The sequence below is a fragment of the Parambassis ranga genome, chromosome 21 (genome assembly GCF_900634625.1).
Source record: "Parambassis ranga chromosome 21, fParRan2.1, whole genome shotgun sequence".
Classification (NCBI taxonomy): domain Eukaryota; kingdom Metazoa; phylum Chordata; class Actinopteri; family Ambassidae; genus Parambassis; species Parambassis ranga.
The window spans coordinates 6,484,768-6,499,276 of record NC_041041.1 but is presented as its reverse complement, the minus strand read 5'-3'; the positions used below and the strand labels follow the sequence as shown (position 1 = coordinate 6,499,276).

Below are 14,509 nucleotides of genomic sequence, written 5' to 3'. Positions count from 1 at the left end.
GTGGCAAGATTTAAAGAACATGAACGCCATAACACCCATGATACCTGTCTCCACGGAGTCCTAAGAGCTGCTTGAGTCAGAATTCTGAGAAAAAAGTTAGAATTCTGACTCTAATCACAGAAGAAGCAACCTTTTTTGCCAGTGGCCCTGATCCTCTTCTGTCATATAAAATAAAATAATATGCAGCAGAAAATAAGGAACATAGCACACAGAATTAATCAAGTAAAATCAAGTAAAATAATAATACATTATGTGTAAACAGACACATTTCAAAAGGCTAATGAATTGCTGCATCATCTAATAGAGATTAAAAGCAGCTTTGAACAATGCTGTGCATGTGGTTTCATGTAACTTACTAGATTCTGAACCACCCATGGCTGGAAAAGAATAGAAATTACAGTGAAGTCCCGGAAATAAAACCATTATGAAGTTAGTTACTGCAGGTAACTCACATCAGAACTCGTAGATATCAATGAAAATACACGTATTCTCAGAAATGTTGAGCTTAATAAATATAAATATGTTAGAGAAGAAGTCTTACCTTGATGATGCTGCAGAGAAAAGGGATTGAGGAATGTGGCAGCTGAAGACCCCTATTTATAGAGCACTCTTGCACTTTTCCTTTCAGTTTGTATACCATGATAAGTCACATGGTTTACAAGAAATCCTTTGGGGGTCTGGGGGGAGGATTAATTATTTGTTTAAGGATGTAAAAGGTGTCACACAAATGCTCTGCTCATAATTCATAATCTACAGTTGTGATGTGATTTCTCAGAAATTTTGAGATGAATGTGATAGTATAAATAATGGTAGGGGAAAAAAATATTATTTGAGTTCAAAATGTAGTGTTTTGAGTTTTGAGAAAATGAAACTGAAAGTTTTCCTATGCCCTATAAAAGCATGCTGTCGTTCAGTTTCCACTTTCATTCTTCACTCTGCAGCAGCAACAGCTCTTCAGGCAAGGTAGGTGTTTCTCTTCTGAGATAGATAGATAGATAGATAGATAGATAGATAGATAGATAGATAGATAGATAGATAGATAGATAGATAGATAGATAGATAGATAGATAGATAGATAGATAGATAGATAGCATTGAGAATAAAACATTGGAAAAGCTAAAAGTAACACTAAATCTACTAAATTAGCAATAAACCGAGATTTGGCATTGAAAAAATTCTAATAATATTATGTATTTTTTATTGATTTATTTCTTCTTCATGTCAGTTTTCATCTCTCTTCATCTTCATCTTCAGATCAAATCATGGCTGACAGTAAGAGGAGCCCACATGACAGAAGCACCACATTTATTTTGTTATATGTACACTTTTAAAGCAATGATTAACTTATCAAAGTTATCAAAGCTCTTCCTGTAATCCCTCACATCTTTCTACACACACACATACACAGACATCTGTCTGCTTGTCTAACACCAAATCTGTTTTCCCAGATTATCCATCCATGGATCCATCATCACAGGTAAGATAAGATAAGATAAGATAAGATAAGATAAGATAAGATAAGATAAGATAAGATAAGATAAGATAAGATAAGATAAGATCTGAGAGCAACACAAAGTCCCTTATACATATACCTTTCCATGTTTTAATAATTTTGGTTAGCGAACATAAGGGAAGTGTTAGGACATTGAAATTACATTCAATAGAAATGTTCATTAAAGACACATGGATGAACTGATTTTAATTTGCTGGTCAAAGGTTATGGTGATATTAGAAACATGTTTTTGTTTATAACTGAACTGAAAATCTGAACACATTTTCTTTGGAATTCAAATAAATTCCATCACAGATCAAGTGATTCAATATGGTGGTCAGACATCACAGCTCACTGGACAAAGTAGCCTATATGTATTTAGCCATAGCTCAAGAACTCCCCTGATAATTGCTAAGGGCTACTAATTATTAAAACAGCCGTATTAGCCAATTATGATAAATGATGCATTAAAACTGAAATATTACTGTCACCAAAAATGAATGCATGAGTTCACTTCAATGAAGCTCTGTGATGTTATATCTTTGTGTCTGTGACCAGGGAAGACCTGAGTGCCCTGTTTCCAAGCAGCTGCCTCCACTTCCTCCAGAGGTAAACACACTTTCATGTATATACTCACACATAGTGCTGTTTCAATCACTTTACATGTTGTCAATAATAATCAATTTCCACACACACATCTTAGAATAATATAATAGTGATCGTTTCCTAAAAAGGTTTATTAAGGGCCAAATCGCTTAGAGAAATGCGTGAATTGTCAGAGCGACATGACTGTAATCAAATTGGCTCATTCATTTCTATTGGCGCTCATGTCCGTGCTGTCCACACGTATTAAAAACGTGGTGTCCCTACGAAAATGCCCCGCATTGACTTTCTATGGAGACAGTTTTCCGTGGTGCCTGCACGTAATTTCACTACTTTTTGTGTCGGTGTCACGTAATTCAGTGTTAACAATTCGTGTGTATGTCACGTATTTCTGTGAGATCAGGTTGTGGATGATCCACTTGGTTCACTGGAAGCATTGGGAACCTGCACAGAAAGCAGAGACACAGACATACACACAACAAACGAGTACTGGCACGTAACAGATAGAATCCGCGGGCCATAGAAAATCCGACCACAGACCGCAGTTTGGTCACCCCTGGTTTAACAGATCTGTGGAGGTTAAGTTGTCATGGTGACACTGCTGCAATGTCTCCATTCAAAGTATCACACACTCTGACAGGGGAGAGCACTAAGAGGTTTATTAATGTGACAAAGGTGAGAACAATAAGGTTGAGGCAGGCAATCGATAAGGAGGAAGTACAACACACAAAGATAAACAAGGAAAGCAAACAGGAACCAACCAAAACAGGGCAAAATAAACCAGGAAAAGTTCAATTTCACTAAAACAACCAGGAACATCAAGGATTAAATGAAAACCAAACCAGCTGAAGCAGCGATCATCACAGTGATGATGCAGTCTCTTTCTCCAGACTAATATCTTCTTTAAAGACAAAGAAAAATGTTCTCTCTTCTTTCCTTTTAGATCGTGTCAGATAGAGCAGTCACACTGTGAGAGTTTACCGCTAAATTTCTTTACTTGAAACTGGCTGTGTGTCATCTAAACATCACAGTAATCCATCCAGACCGTTACTGGATACTGAGATATTTCAGGCTGGACACCCCATCATGACAATCAGCAATGGTGAAATCCATCTACAAGATGAGGCGTGTTTGTGTTGTAAATGAAGAAGAACAATTCAACAAAAGGACAACAGAAGAGGAAGAGGAGCAAAGACCTTTTCTTCCAAAAAGAAAAGGTCTTTGTACAAGCATGATTGCTTGATGCACTATGTACAGCTAACCACTAACTAACCACTTCTCCCTGCACTCAACTGTGCAATACCTGTTTGTTATCATAACTTTACTGTATGTTTTATTGGTGGTAAATGTTATGTATCCTACTCTAATGTTACCTCTATTGTATAATGTATTGTTAGTTTACTTTATAATGGAATAGTAGGTTATGTATTCTGCCGTTCATGTTGTTTAAAAATCTCGCCATCAAAACAGGGCTCCGCTTCCGTGACTCACAAAAATTACACTGAAGACTTGGCTCAATCCATTGTTTTATTTTGACTTCAATTTGTATCCACAAACAAAAACAAATTATATTTACATCAGGTCAAAGACCGCATCAATGCCCCATCTTCCAAAATGTTTTTCCCTGAGCATGAACAGCTGATCATAATTAAACGGATTTGACATCACTTTGTTGATAATTAACTACCGGTGCTTCCTTCTATTAATATATACAATGTAAATAAAGATTACAACATAAATAAATGGCTCTAATACCATGTACACTGCTCAAAAAATAAAGGGAACACTTAAAAAACAATGTAACTACAAGTCAATCACTCTTCTGTGAAATCAGCCTGTCCAGTTAGGAAGCAACACTGACTGTGAATCAGTTTCAGCTGCTGTTGTGCAAATGGAACAGACAACAGGTGGAAATGAGAGGCAATTATCAAGTAGTGTAGTGCAGCTCATCCAGCCGCTCATCCAGATGCTGTGCGAAGGCTGTCCCAATTCGCCAAAACTCAAAGGGTCCTTAAAATGCGTCCTCCTTTTGTCTGAATTCAAGGATGCATCGCTACCATCCTTCGTGGCCTTACATATCCCAAGATGCTTTGCGGGCCTATTTTTTTCAACAGTACAATGACGGACGAAGCGAGCGGCACCAGCAGTAGTGCCGAAATCACATTTAAACGTAAGTAAAGGGCAGTAGTTTGAGGGATTTTTAAAATGCTAGTAGTGATAGCAGCATTAAAAAACATGCAATATTATCGTTATTACATCAAACGGTCATTTTGCCTGTTGTCATTTTGTTGTAGGAGGAGCAGAGGGAAACAGATGAAATCTTACAATTGATAACGGAGGAGATGAGGCTGGAGAGAGAGAGAGAGAGAGAGAGAGCAGAGAAAGAATGGACAGACTTCAGCTCATTGGAGAGGATGGTGGACAGGCTGTGATTTTTGTTTGATGTTGTGTTATTTAAATGGTTACTTATTAAATTGTATATTACATTGTTATTGTCTTTGTGTTCTTAAACTCTTCTCACCTTGTTACATTATGTGTTTTATTACCTATTTATAATTTAAGTAAACTTTTGAACTTCTCAGTGACAACAGTAAATCATTTATTGTTCTGTTATGTACAATGTTTACAAAGATACACTTTGAACATTTCTAACTATTTACCAGTGGGCATTATGAAAATGTACAGTTTATTATTTATAAAAGATCAGCAGAAAATACTATTTACAAATGTGATGGAGCTCAGGAGGGGAGGGGAAAAAGGGTGCCAACAATGCCACCCAGGGAGGTGAGGGCCTCAACCCGGGAAATGAAAAAGGGCACACAGGTTTGACTCACACACAGGGCAAGGGTCGGGTACCATAAAAAGAAGATTTAATTACAAAAAGAGTAGGATCCATATACCATGTTTAAAATTAGTTATAAAATATGTTGCCAGTTCAGTAGGTGAGATGGGTTGGGATGGCCCTGCAAAATAAATAAATACTGACAAGACTGAGGCTCATCAGGGCAGAGGGACAAACCAAAAAGGAATCAAACCACACCTGTGACACTACACTACACATGACTGTAAAGTTTCTATTGGATGAAGTATGTGGGAGATACATTCACAAACACATCTATTTCCTGTGCGTTGGCGAAGGGTCAACTTCGTGGTGGCGGCACAGCCAGACCGTGTGACGAAGTGCTGCGTTTTTGATAACGTCTGGTCCCTAATGCCTTAAGAGTAAACAGATCAAGTTTCAGATGGATTGGACAAATCCACTATGAGGAGTTCGTAAAAGTGTGGGGAGAAAAAAATGCAAAATGGCATGGTTTTTCCAAAATGGCGGACTTCCTGTGCATTTTAGAGGATACCTCCAAGAGACTTTTTTTCACGGCTACAGGTGTTACATATGTGTACCAATTTTCATGTGTGTAGGTGAAAGTGCAACCCACATGTCAAAGTAGGGGGCGCTGGAGAGCCATGTGGCCACGCCCGCATGTGCATTAAATTATATCAATCTGTTCAGAATGACAGGCTCAGCATGCCTGATTTTTTTGATCCACACTGGATGAAGTATGTGGGAGATACAGCCACAAAAACATCAATTTCCTGTGTGTTGGCGAAGGGTCAACTTCGTGGGGGCGCCACAGCCAGACCGTATGACGAAGTGCTGCGGTTTTGATAACTGTTGGTCCTTGACCCCTTAAGGGCAAGCACAGCAATTTTCAGCCCAACGGAGCAAGTCCCCTAGGGGGAGGGCACAAAACCGCGGGAAGTGCAAATTGGAACATGGCGTGGTTTTTGCAAAATGGCTTTTTTTCTTGTCACAAGGCGATACATCAGTGTACCGAGTCTGAAGTCTGTAGCACTTGCGGTGAATATTTTCACACTTTAGGGGGCGCTGCAGAGTCATGTGGACACGCCCACCAATGGTGACAGTGGCAAGTTGCGATTTTCGTCGGGGGACAATTTTGTGCCAAGTTTGGTGAGTTTTTGAGCACGTTCACGGGGTCAAAAACGCGATGCCGGAGCCGGAAGAATAATCAAGTATAATAATAATAAAAAACGCTTGCATTTCAATAGGGCTCTTGCACCATTTGGTGCTCGGGCCCTAATTACTTCAACAGAGCGGTTTTCAAAGCAGCTTAAAACATGAATAGCTATAAAATATGTATCCTCACCCTCCAAAGGTGATGATGGTCAGTACACCTCCTCCAGGACAGACAGCTGGTCCTGCCAGGGAGCCCCACTCTCCTCCACCCAGCAGTAATTCTCTGGTGTAGTGACATACCAGAGGCACAAAGGTGACGTGCAGCGCTGATGCTTAATGACACATTAAAGCAGTGGTTTCAGGGTTATTTGCAGGGTTCTTACACATTTAGCTATTTAATTTAAAGTATTAAAATTACAAACAGACCCTGTATCAAGTCTTACAATTGAATAACATATAAATTACATTTAATCATATTTGTCAATCTACTGGTTATATGGCTAGCGTTTGCTCAGTAACTGGTATATTAATTATCATCAATAATATGGGTTAAATAGCAGCTTAACGTTACCTCCCCACTGCCCTCTCCCAGCCTGAAGAAAATGAGCCGTCACCGGTTTTGCTGCCACTGGAGCCGCCTCTCTTCCTCTTCCTCCAACAACAAATAAATATATTAAAAAATTCAAAATTTCTAAATTCACACTGTTGTCCCGTTTGTCTGTTGTCTCATTTGTTGTATAGTCCGTGTTGTGTCGCTGTTGCTGCTTTTGTTTTTCCTGGGCTTGGAAAAACAAAAAGCAGTTATGACGTCGCGCCACAATCAGGAAGTGCTTTAAAGGCTAGACTGTCCCATTTACCAACGGTTGAGGATCCTCAGGAGGACACCTGCGTAATATTACTAAGATCAGGAGCATCCTCTCTCAGAGTGATGCTGAAAAGCTCATCCATGCTTTTGTCACTTCAAGACTGGACTACTGCAACTCTTTATTGTCAGGATGTCCACATTACTCCATCAACAGTCTGCAACTGATCCAGAACGCAGCAGCTAGAGTTCTGACAGGAAGCAGCCAAAGGGATCATATCTCTCCTGTTCTAGCGTCTCTTCACTGGCTCCCAGTGGACTCAAGAATACACTTCAAGATCCTTCTTCTAACCTACAACGCTCTTCATGGACTTGCTCCATTGTATCTGCAGGACCTGATTGTACCATATGTTCCTAATAGGACACTCAGATCTCTGAGTGCAGGTTTACTTGTAGTTCCTAGGATTCATAGAAGCAGAATGGGAGGACGAGCTTTCAGCTATCAGGCACCGCTATTATGGAACCAGTTACCAATCTGGGTCCGAGAGGCAGACACTGCCTCCACCTTTAAGACTAGACTTAAAACTTTTCTGTTTAGTAAGGCGTACAGTTAGCCTTAGACCTAGTGTGTAGCACAGCTATGCTGCTCTAGGCCTACGTTGTCGGGGGGCACAAACATGATCCACTGAGCAGTTTCCCTCTCACCCTCTGACCTCTCCTCTACTCTCCTTAGTCTGGATCATACTGGGTAATATCGTCTCATAATCTGTGTTTACTGTCTTCCTCGTAGTTCTGTGCCTCGCTCTCTGTCTCTTTACAGGTCTCAACACCCATGCTGACCATGCTGACCTGCAGTCCGGCCCCTGATCTCTCCTGTGCTCATCGACTTCACTAGCCCCTGCTGCTCATCTTTGCTATCAAACTACTATCACTACTTATGGACTGACGATATATATAGATATCCATTACAATATAATCACTGTTTCATCTTGCTGTCATGTTTTCTCTGTACTGTACCATGTTTGTATCATGTTTGCTCCTCTCTCTCTCTCTCTCTCTCCTTCCTTCATCCTCTCTGTCTCCCTCTTCTTCTCCTCCTCTACCCGGCCGACTAGCAGCAGGACTGGTTCCCCCTTAAGTTGACGGGTCCTGCTCAAGGTTTCTTCCTCTTAAAGGGAGTTTTTCCTTGCCACAGTGCTCTTAGGGGGGTTTGGGTTCTGGGTCTCACGCTCTGAGTTTCTGTGAAGCGCTTTGAGACAATTTCTGATTGTAATATGCGCTATATAAATAAAACTGAATTGAATTGACACAGCCTTCTGAGACCACGCAGGCTGCGTCCTCTGAAGGATGCAGACCCTGAATTGGAACACAGCTATACAGGCACACACACACTACTGAGCCTCATTTTGACTTGCCTTGAGGAACTTCCACTCAAGTTGGATGAGCCTGTAATGTGATTTTCCACTTTCATTTTGAGTATGGTTCCAATTCCAGACCTCCATGGGTTAATAATTTTGATTTATATTGATCATTTCAACATTTTTATGTTATTTTGTATTACACTATGTAATGAGATAAGATTTTCAACTGGAATATTTCATTAATTGAGAGCTAGGAGGTGTTATTTTAATGTTCCCTTTATTTTTGAGCAGTGCATATTGTTTTATCTTATCTTACTTTTTGCTACTGCATCTGTGTAATAATACAATTTCCCCATTGTGGGACAAATGTTTTCTTAATTTTTATCATGTGATATTTCCCATGCAGCCCTGCAGCAGGTTCTGAAGGTTTACAGTGTGTTTGCAAAGTCCTCTCCAAAGTCAATGATAGCTCTCAGTACACTCAGGATCAGAGTGTCGACATGATCATCCAGCAGGGTTTCTGTACAGTAGTTCTTCACAGGAAAGATGCAGTTGATGGGAATCCCCTGGTTTCTGCTGAATTCCTCAATCTACGTTTCAAAGAAGAAAGATTTCAGTTTGAGTGTTAAATTGTGTTTATTGTGTAAACAGATTTGTCTGAAACTCACCTTTTCCTTCACATATTTGCTCTTGAATATGTTACTCAGATCTTTTTCAGTTTCCCCACAGGCCTCATCAATTTTTGTGAGGACAGCGATCTGTGGAATACCTGTAGATACACAGATTGACCTTTTTCTCAGATTACGTTAAGAATAGCTCATCTATTCAGAAACATGTCTGACATAAACCGTTTCTAACTGCAATTCGCTGGAGTCAATTGACGCGCCTGCGCGTCTTTTTCGCATGGCCAATTTAAGATGACGTAGCAGCAAGACACAGCGTCGCTGACGCAACCAATCAGAAAATGTTTATGGCACCACGTGGAATTTAGTTGCTAAGGGAAGATTGTGGGAGAAACGCCGGCGAATGACAGACAGTGATAGCGATAGCGAGTTTTGACAATGGACAGATTTGTGATATTTAGCGTGTTTGGAGTGTATAGCTAGTGTGTGGTGAAGTGTGTTCAGTGTGTAGTGCAGTGTGATTTAGTCGTTTTATTGTTTTGTGCACCATGAGACGGCCTTTGAATGTGGAGCAGGCAGTGCGGCTCTTCTTTGAACTGGAAGGCGCAGAGGGAGACACGTGGACAGCGTCTGAGTTTGATGACGTCATGATCCGTCATGATCCGATGACACCCTGGAAGTGTCAGGCCTGTGATGTGCCCCTCTGTGTTGTGGTGGACAGGAACTGCTTTTTGAAGTGGCACAAATAATTTGTGTGACACCTGTACTGTATATAATACTTGTAAATAGCTGTACAAAAAACGAGGCATTTACTGCATTCAAGGGTAAATAGTTGTAAATAATTTTGTTTTTTGCTACATTTGTACATATTTTTTTAAATGTACAATTTGCATAAGCATTCTAAGTTATAAAAATAATTTGTTAAACATGTTTGTGGTTTGCACAGTAAAAAATCTAACTTTTTCCCACTCTGATTTTATATTTTTTGTGTGATTTTAGGTCCATTGTGTTAACACAGTATGTCAAAATGAAAAAACAACACCATAGTCACACTTGTGGGGTTGTACTGAAAAGAATGACACCAAACAAAGCAAGGTGAACCATTTTTAAGCTGAAATATAAAGATAAAATTAAAAGTAGTCAAAACGGACCATTATACACATGACTCCAGGTGATCACATTGTTTTAGTTCTGGTGGATCAACTTTACAGTTCATGTTTCTGTTTCTGCTGAGACTCTAAAATTATTATTATTTTATACATAATTGATACTTAATTTGTTCCTACATTGACTTGATGATCCTTGAGCCACAAATATGTTTATTTACAGCATATTGTGATGAAGTTGTTATTAATTTGGTATTTTATTTATCTGTTGTAATTAATCACTCAAAACCCGCCTAATAATGACTGCATACTATAACATAAGTTTCAGCTCATGTTAGTTTGTGTTTGGTTGGTGCATTCATGGCACTTTGGGTCTTAAAAACGGTGCTCTACAAATGTTAAAAGCTATTATTATTATTGTATTGTTATTATTATTATTATTATTATTATTATTAATAATAATAATAATAATAATAATAATAATAATAATAATAATAATAATAATAATAATAATAATAACAATAATAATAATAATGATAATAATAATAATAATAATAATAATAATAATAATAATAATAATAATAATAATAATAATAATCTGCTCTCACCCAAGTCACTGGCTGCCTTTCTAATCTCCCTCATCTCCTGTAAAACTCCAGCTCCCATGTCTCCTACATTAGCCGAGTAGACACAGACCAGAACATGGACTCTGTCATCAGGAGAGGGTTCAGAGACGTAGCCATGGTCACTAGGTGTCAGTGGAGATACAGGATTGAACTGCAAAATATAAATTGTTAAATTAGATATTACTACAACTAAATTACCACTTAATACTAGCACAATTTCAGACCTGCTTTATTCAGGTGTCATTTGTACCTTGTAACCCTCCATCACATGTCCCTTCAAGGCCAGTATGATGTCATTTTCATGGACTCCTCTGTCTTTTCCTTTCTCCAGACCCATGATGTCATTAAAGACAAAAGGATAAAAGTCCCCTTTGCCTCCTCTCTGGATGGTATATGTTTTAAACTGAAACACACATAAAAAAGTTATGTACAACACTCAAAAACAATAAAAGGAACACTTAAAGCAATTTCAGTATCCTCAATCCTGCTTTCTAGCTTTCAGAAATATACATAGCTAGCATATATATATATATATATATATATATATATATATATATATATATAAATACATACCGTTCTAGTGAAACTGACTTCAGCCGTTCTTGCACTGGTCAGGGCTTGATTGGCCATTTTCCCTCGAACGACACTGCTGACAGAATTGATGAAGGTGGACTTTCCAACGCCAACTGGCCCGTAGAGGAGAACTCTGATGTGTGTGAAAGCCTCATTTTCAGGTTTATAATTCTTCACATACTGCAGATAACGCTGATTTTCTCTGTAAAAACGTGGCCAAAAAAAAGACAGATGTTTTCACAAAGACACTATATGTGGGGGAAATAAGGCTTGTCTGGACTCAGTGATAATGAATAGGCATCAGCCTGTTAAACTCAATAATGAAGGAATGACTAAATGAATATATGTGCCAGTAAATGCACAATTAATGCAGGCAATGGCCAAAATAAAATAGTTCTGTAGCCTATTTACATAAAATTGTACTGATGTGTGTAATCCATGTATTTTTTACATTTGTTCTGTATTTGTATTTTTATAATACAAAATACATTAATACATCAATAAATCAACTCCATATAGAATGTCTGCAGCTCTGGTTCCTAAACACAAAGATAAATCAATGATCATCCTATTGCTCTTGATTTTCTACTATCAGCAGCTAGTACAATGTCTACAAATTAAGTCATTTACTCACTCCCATTCTACCCGTCTCCATGGAGTGCAAAGAGCTGGTATGGATGAAAGAGGAAACATTAAAGAGTTAATTTTTTTAAGGAGACAATAATAATAGTAATGATAATTACAGAAATTATGGTCTAACTTACTGGAATCAGGTCCTACAGAGAAAGACAAAGCAGTACATTGTAAAGGTTAATTGTACAGTTAATAATTCAGGATCAGCAACATAAAGAAATCTATCATATCAATTCTAAAAATTGCATTGCATTATGCATTTATTTTTATTGCTTAAATGATGATGATTAGAGCCACTGGAAAATAAAAAAAGGTCATGGCTTTGAAATTAATGTCAGAAAAAGCCATGCCCTTTTTTTTTTTTAGTGGCCCTGATCCTCTTCCATATTATAAAATAAGATGATATTCAGCAGAATCCAACAGTAAAATACTAATAAATAGAAAGAAAGCTGAGTTAATGTAAACAGACTCATTTCAAATGGCTAATGAAATGCAGCAGCATCTAATGAGAATAAAAGCAAGAATCGTGTGTGAACTGTGCTGTGCGTCTGGGTTCATGTCACTTACTAGATTCTGAATCACCCATGGCTGGAAAAGAATAGAAATTACAGTGAAGTCCCTGAAATAAAACCATTGTGAAGTTAGTTACTGCAGGTAACTCACATCAGAACTGGTAGATATCAATGAAAATACATGTATTCTCAGAAATGTTGAGCTTAATAAATATGAATATGTTAGAGAAGACGTCTTACCTTGATGATGCTGATGTGAAAAATGACAGAGGGATGCTGCAGCTAGAACCCCTTTTATAGAGCACTCTTCCACTTCCAGTTTCTATTCATTATTTTTGTATCTAGGATAAGTCATGTGGTTTACAAGAAATCCTGGTGGGAGGTGAAGAATGGAGGGGAGGGGGGAAGTAAATGACACGTAAACAGACACATTTCAAATGACTAATGCATCGTCACCATTAGATGATGTGTTTCATAATGGAGATGATGTTGATGAAGACTCTCAGTCATCCAGGTCATATTTTTCTTGAAGACATTTCACTGCTCCTCCATCAGCTTCATCATTTCTAACTGTTTGGTGGGGAAACATGGTTTATATGAGGTGGAGGACCTCAGTGGGTGGGTCTGGGTTAAACTCATAAAACAATGGCTCTAATTACTTCATACTTACCTGTGTTGGTCTGACTGTGTCTGGTGTGTCTAATGACTAATGGCTACAGACTGAGACTAGACAGCCCATGTGTGTGCTGTGAACATTTGGCTTGGAGTGAAACTTCCTGGGAGTGGATGGAAGCACTGCATTGTATGTGGTAGAAAGAAGATGCCCTGCAAATGTTTAGCTACCCCAACTGGGCACTCATCAAAGCCACAAAAACAAGATCTACTAACAACAAGAAGAAGGACAACAACTGGCGGAGAAAGAACATCTCCATTCCATCCCGGTTCATTTCAAACCTATGACAACACTGAGACAGAGACTGGTTCACCCTGTTAGATCCCGGGAATAATCGTCAGCTCTCCGTCTACATGGGGTCCTGGTGCCTTAGTCAGAAGGGTATTACCCTAGCATGAATTCTAAAGATACACTACTTAAGCTGAGGGCGGAGTAACTCGCCTGGCTTCTAACCACCGTTAATCCTGACGTCTGCCCTGCTTCCTCCCTCGCACCGATGCAACCACGCAGGTAGGCTTACCCGCAGCCGGGACCGGTGGAGGGCCCCGTCAGTTGTGGTGGCTTACCCCTAATGGATCTGTGCACTTGGTACGTGCCAGGTTAATGGCTAGGAAAATAAGCCCTAAGGACATAAATGGTAGTGGACTCCTAAAAACCAGTGTGACCCCTAGAGCTAGATGTTGGAACACGTCAAAAAAGTCATTACCTAGAGTTTTACTTCCATGAGACTGTGGTGTACTATCACTAGGGAAAACAGGAGAATTCTGAATTTTAAAATATTTATTTTGTATGCAGGTTCAGCAGTTTAAGCAAAGCAACAGCCCTTGAATTCAAATCAGGTAATTCCAAAAAATCCAAAAAATCATCAAAATTATCTAGATTGTAAACGCAGCGCAGTCCTCGTCCGGTGTTGAAATCCCGGGTTTATAGTCCTTTTTGCAAAGACAACCTATTTTCCAAACATCATCATACTGCAGATGTTTGCTAACCAATTGTACAACATTTCGTCTTACTGCAGATATATTTTGACCAATGGTCAGCATAATGATATCACACCCTTTTGAATATGCATTTCTTCAGAAAGATAATCTGAGAGATTCATTTGATTATTATATATTAGATGTTTTAACAATTTATTAATCATTACATCATGAATTACTGTTAATTTCTATGTTAATACTTCAGCCCATAGCCTTCTTTAAGGGGAAGTTAATCCTGAGATCTCAACTCCACTTGACAACCCGAAGGATGAGACTCCCAGGGAGAAACACAGAAATGTGATATATGCACTCCAGTGCAGTGATGAATGCTCTGATCTGTACATTGGAGAAACTAAATGATGCAGTATTTGATTGAGTGGTTTCCATTAGATGCAACATCAGCTAATGGAGATGATGCAGTATCTTTAAACTGCAATTGAAAGTGAAAGTTTGAGGGTGCTCTATCAAAGAGCATCATTCCACTTTCACTCTTCACTCAGCAGCAGCAGCAGCAGCAGCTCTTCAGGCATGGTAGGAGTCACAGAGCATGTG

At 38.9% G+C, this 14,509-nt stretch overlaps 1 protein-coding gene and 1 long non-coding RNA gene across 2 annotated transcripts; both read right to left on the bottom strand.

Annotated features, from left to right (window-relative positions):
- Positions 1–44: 44 nt before the first annotated feature.
- Positions 45–552, bottom strand: LOC114426685 (uncharacterized). Its single transcript, XR_003669385.1, has 3 exons — positions 542–552; positions 357–377; positions 45–158 (listed from the first exon to the last, which is right to left on the bottom strand). It is a non-coding gene; the product is annotated as an uncharacterized LOC114426685 (long non-coding RNA).
- Positions 553–8,489: 7,937 nt separating this feature from the next.
- Positions 8,490–12,581, bottom strand: LOC114426654 (interferon-induced protein 44-like). The gene is made up of 9 exons (XM_028394193.1): positions 12,545–12,581; positions 12,360–12,411; positions 11,924–11,935; positions 11,794–11,827; positions 11,160–11,361; positions 10,837–10,989; positions 10,569–10,737; positions 8,900–9,000; positions 8,490–8,821 (listed from the first exon to the last, which is right to left on the bottom strand). Exons 2-9 carry the CDS (start codon positions 12,376–12,378, stop codon positions 8,660–8,662), a joined length of 852 nt encoding a protein of 283 aa, XP_028249994.1. The 5' UTR covers positions 12,379–12,411; positions 12,545–12,581; the 3' UTR covers positions 8,490–8,659.
- Between the last annotated feature and the right edge of the window lie 1,928 nt (positions 12,582–14,509).

Bases quoted from the DNA above. Each gene is read 5' to 3' on its own strand.
- LOC114426654 (XM_028394193.1), bottom strand. The intron at 10,990-11,159 runs GTATGTATTTAT...TGTGTGTTTCAG, and splicing joins AAGTCAGTTTCACTAGAACG to TTTAAAACATATACCATCCA. The intron at 8,822-8,899 runs GTGAGTTTCAGA...TTTGAAACGTAG, and splicing joins GCAAATATGTGAAGGAAAAG to ATTGAGGAATTCAGCAGAAA.